The 5,483-nt window shown below is 38.1% G+C and overlaps 1 protein-coding gene across 1 annotated transcript in view; it reads right to left on the bottom strand.

Moving 5' to 3' along the window:
• Window positions 1-5,483, bottom strand: part of LOC107738356 (PH domain leucine-rich repeat-containing protein phosphatase 2-like) — a 78,195-nt gene that overhangs the window by 61,332 nt on the left and 11,380 nt on the right. Inside the window, exon 3 of the mRNA XM_016550103.1 lies at window positions 765-898. Coding sequence (XP_016405589.1) covers window positions 765-898 — 134 coding nt within the window. The remainder of the gene's footprint in view (window positions 1-764; window positions 899-5,483) is intronic.

The raw sequence follows: 5,483 nt of genomic DNA, 5'->3' as shown, positions 1-5,483 counted from the left end.
GTGTGTGTATGTGTGTGTGTGTGTGTGTGTGTGTGTGTGTGTGTGTGATTTTAGAGAAAATAATGGTAAATTGCAACAGTACTTATATGTACTGATTCATTACTCGGGTTTTCTTTCTTGACAGAAATGGCCAGCAAAAAAAAGCATGATGGTATTACCATGGTTATCTGGATATGATACTATGGTAATACCTTGTTTTGGATATGACATGGTATCATTTAATACCGTAGTATTACCTTCCGATACAACTTTGTTGTGGTACTGACAGTACTTTTTTGATGGAAGGAGGAAAAACACATTTTGCTGATGCTTTTTTTTTCCAATATATAAAAAAGCAGCCAATCACATCATCAGGAAGAGGTTTGTACATGATGGATGCTGGAACAAAAGCTTAATTGGCATCCTTTGTGTGACTGAAGAGAAAGAGCTAGAATCAGACGCAATCCCCTCAACACTGATGTTGACACACACTGATGCCTGACTCGAGAAAAAGCCCATTATTCATTCAACAGCTGTCAGGCCAAAGAGAGAACAGGGAAAAGGCTTTGTATACAAAAACAGATTTGCACCCGTGCTGTAGTATTTGACTACACCCAGTCGCAGAACTGGTGCACGAGCTTCCCTCTCGAGCGGACATGAAACAACAAAAAAGCTCTGGTGGACTCAAACAGTTTGCTCTGTAAAGCCAGCAAAGTGTTCACAGAGCTCTGGGATTTTGGCCCGGTCAATAGAGCAGAAAGCGGCCTCCCACGGCCCAAACTCACCACTGTAGAAGCGGATCATGCAGCTGAGGTCGGAGTTGGCGGCTTCCTGCTGGACACGGAGCGGGTCTTCATAGCCCATAGCAGTCAGGTAGTCGTAGACCATCTGAAGAGGACGCTCGGAGGGGTCCAGCCTCCTACAAACAGAAGGAGACCGGAGTCAGAGCCGAAAACAAACTGAAATACAGCGCTCTAAATCATACACAAATGACAAATACACTTTAGAAACGGATGTCATACAAAACCAGGGGCCAGATTCACAAAACATTGAATTTGAACATGAAACATGAAATTGCTGAATTTATTCTCCCTCAGGCTAAGACGTAGAACAGATTTGGAGAAATGTAGAATTGCTTCACTTGCTCACCAATGGATGCTCTGCAGTGAATGGGTGCCATCAGAATGAGAGTCCAAACAGCTGATAAAAACATCACAATAATCCACAGCACTCCAGTCCATCAGTTAACGTCTTGAGAAGAGAAAAGCTGCGCGTTTGTAAGAAACAAATCCATCAATACGTTTTTAACTTCAAACCGTTGCTTTCTAGCTAAAATACAAGTCCTTTAATTATTAATACTGCATTCTCCAGGAAAAAAAACTCGTCTTGTCTGAATCAGGAGAGAAATCTGCACATATCACGAGTGAAAACAGTCCAAAACAGTTCTAAACCAATTTGTCGGTGGATTTTGACGTGAGAGGACAACGGGAATTGACTTTTTCACTGGAGGAAGCGTTATGAATTATGGATTATGAATGCGTATTTTGGTAAGAAGTTAAAAACGTCTTGATGGTTTTGTTTCTTACAAACACGCAGCTGGACTGGAGCGGTGTGGATTACTTGTGATGTTTTTATCAGCTGTTTGGACTCTCATTCTGACGGCACCCATTCACTGCAGAGCATCCATTGATGAGCAAGAGATGAAATGATACATTTCTCCAAATCTGATGAAGAAAAAAAACTAATCTACATTTTGGATGGCCTGAGGGTGAGAACATTTTCAGCAAATTTTCATTTTTGGGTGAACTATTCCTTTAAGAAATTTCTAAATGTTTTAGGAAGATGAAAGATTATATGAACAGGAAATATTCCTTACTTATTGCCATGTGTGTTTATTTGTACCAAATAACCAAATGAGTACTACAACATGGTGATGCTCACTTTTAAAACTGGTATATTTGTATATTATTGACTGACTGGGGGCTCATTATTGAGCAATCAGATTTCTAATGATATTTCATAAATAAATACTGCCATTAATTTTTCAATTTCAGCTACCAATCCTCATGAAACCCTTGTGAAATACACTTAAAAGTATTGAATGTGCCCTCGCAATGTACTTATAATCCGTTTCCTCAAGGGGACCAAAAAAATGTCCCCGCAAGGTCAAAATTTACTAGTATTACTTACTTGTGGGGACATTTGGTCCCCATAATGTATTTGTACACAAACAATAAGTCATTAATAGTTTTGGTCAATTTTCCTGGAAGAGAAAGTGTAATCTTTAGGTGAAATTATTAAAAAAAAAAAAAAAATCTAATTTTGCAAAAAATTATTCATTAAGACTGGTACACATTGTGGGAAATTAAAAGTACTGAAAGTACTGAACATTGTTTGTCAGCATGAAAATGTGGGCCTACACACGTATGGAAGAAAACTGCAAGACCTGAAAATACAAGGCATTAAAATGCAAGCACCGTTAATGCATTGCATTATTTTTTCAGTTTGCAATTCAACATGCTTTTTTGTTTCAAAGACATTTGTCATTATTTTTCTTCCATGCACACAACCCTACGCACGTATCCCAGCTCTGAACAAGCGTGACAACACACAGGTGTTTCGATTTAAGATCAGACTCTGTCCTAACATCCTCCAGCAGTGCCTCTCCCTCAGAGTTGGGTGTTTTCCCAGCACGCCAGACAGATAATATATCCCAAGCCACAGGGATCAAGTCTCGTCCAACTCAATATCTCAACATTCATTAAAGCGCTGAAAGCAAAAGCACACCGAGCTCATGACGTCTGACAATATTCCCTTTAAACAAAGCAAATAATCAGTCTGTTGATCTGACTCGATCATCTGTTCGTGACGTGACGGCATCCTGCTTTTTATTAAAACTGTCTGGCTTCATAATCGTCCACCTCACGCAGCGCCGCCGTCTTTCTCTCCCTGATTAAATCGTCATCTCATTCCACCACTCTAATCCTGTTAATGGATCCTCGCGGTGCTCTGAAGCAGATAGGCCGGCGAACGCTGCAATCCGTGACCCACAGCCTGGCAGCTGCTCCGATCACATGCTCATGCAGACCTGTCAGGTGTCCTCGTGGTGAAGCCAATTTAAGATTTGCTGTACTTGTTTGTAGGACTGCACAATTATTATTATTATTATTAATAATAAATAAATTAAATACATAATATATCAAATACTAAATAAATAAAAAATTATTTAATTTTGTAATTTTGCTGTAAAAGAAAAAAATCGGTATTTAATAATAATAATAATATTATTATTATTATTATTATTAATAATACTCAAAATAAATCAATCGAAAATAATAGATTGTAATTTTGCATAAAAAATAATAGATAGTATAATAATAATAATAATAATAACAATAATAATAATAATAGAAATAGAAACAAAATGAGAAATATTTTTGTAATTTCTCAAAGTATTTAAGATACATAATACAACAATAATAATAATAATAATAACAACAATATATTTTAATTTATACAAATAGAAAAATTACTAAATAAAACAAATAAGAAATACTGTTGTAATGTTGCTGTAAAATAAAAATGGCTACTTAAAAAAAATTTAAGTTTCACATTGAAACTATAAATATCACAATACTAATATTTATGGATGTCTTAATTTCTTCCATTTCAAACGTTAAACCACTGAACTTTTATTTTGCCCTCAAAGCTTCTCTTTTGTTGATGAGCGCTTCTCATTAAAAGTATGGGAAGATGGTTAGTGCATGCTAAATTCCCAAATGCACAAGGTGTGGTTGATTGTGATTTCACTTTTTTAACGTTAGTTAGTGTGTAATGTTGCTGTTTGAGCATAAACAATAAACGATGCTGAAAGTTCAATGCAAACAGAAATATCGTTTTTTTTAATTATGGCAGTTTAATGCCTACAAATACGGCTGGTAGGGACTACAACAAGCTACTTCCCGGGTTTGTGACATCACAAACCTATAAATTTACATAAATTTTGTGCTGCTTTACAGAAGAGGAAGAGTTATTGCCATGCCGTCAAAATTAGGGGTGCACGAAAAAATATATTCATATATGAATCGCGATTCTGTCTTCTAACGATTCTAATGGATTCACAAGTTTCACAATCAATGTTATAAAGCAACGGTTCTTGAATCCTGTTCCACGCGTCCCCCTGCTCTGCATCTCTCTCTCTCTCACCTGATCATCAGCTCCGATAAACTGTGTTCCAATTACACACTTTATGTGTATAGACAGACAGATATTTTTCACATAGCTACGAGAAGTGTTAAACAATGGATGTGCATGCGGTTGCCATGGTAGCGAGCAATACTTGCAGGCAAACACTTCTTCCTGTTACTTTACAAAAATGCTACATCATGTATTACAGCTTAAATCAAGATAAAACCGTATATTATAAGCTAACAGAAGCAGTAGCATTTACAAATAACAGCGTATTTAAAAGTATGAAACAACAAACAAAATCATACCATTAAGAGCCGTACTTGCACAGGTTCTGCGCGATCCTCTTCACTAATATCCTCTGGGTCTCAATCGGGCTCAAACTGATAAGCGATATTGACGACGTCATTGTTTACAATACAATCGGAGTGCATTCTGAGGTGAGGGGCGGGACGTTTAGACATGCACTAGAAGCGATTTAGCCAATCACAACACACTGGACCAGCGAACCAATCAGAGCCCATCGCCTATTTCTGAGGGAGGGGCTTCATAAAAACTGGAAATCATCAGAGTGTTCATCGGAGAAGGGACAGAGCGGTGAGGTAAATTATGTGAAAAATAATGTGTTTTTTAAAAACGAAGCATTAATACATGTTAGACTGCACGCCATAAACACAATCAAGACTAGAAAAAAAAAAAAACATTTAACCACCCCTTTAATGCTACTCAAACTCAGAGCAGACATTTACTCTGAAACAACCAAGCCGCACTGAGATGCTGAAAACACTTGCGGATAATGAGCTGCTCACGTGTAAACGAACACAGTGCTGTGCTTCACTCTGAAACACGCAGTGCATTTATTTATTTCAGTTGCCTTTGCAGCTGATAATTGCATTAAGCCATAATGTGCTTTTGTTTTTATTTTGACTAATCATGCAGCCCAACTCTGCAGTCGCCCCGGCTTTGCTCTTTGCTTTGAGAGGCAGAGTGCAACTGACAAGGACACTTTAGGGATTTAATGGTTTCTTGCTGCTTACCTGAAGTGAAATAAATAGTAGACGAGGATAGAAAGCACACAAACATCAGCAGATGTCCCTGTGAGCTGCTCTAATGTGCAGCCTCCTCACAGCTAATTCAGCTTAGCCGCCTGGCTTTACCTCGGCTCAGGGATGGACTGCTTCTTGCAAAATGTGATTTTAGCCATCTCAGCCGCAGCCCAGTCATTCCCAGAAGGGCAGAGAGAGGGGAAAGCATGACTTGCTTCTCTCTCTTTGTCAGACACACCTTCAAAACCACCACAGACGGCGGACACTAGA

Source organism: Sinocyclocheilus rhinocerous, unplaced genomic scaffold (assembly GCF_001515625.1).
Source record: "Sinocyclocheilus rhinocerous isolate Xijiao unplaced genomic scaffold, SAMN03320098_v1.1 scaffold1065, whole genome shotgun sequence".
In the NCBI taxonomy this organism is placed as follows: domain Eukaryota; kingdom Metazoa; phylum Chordata; class Actinopteri; order Cypriniformes; family Cyprinidae; genus Sinocyclocheilus; species Sinocyclocheilus rhinocerous.
This window is presented reverse-complemented; position numbering and strand designations above follow the sequence as displayed.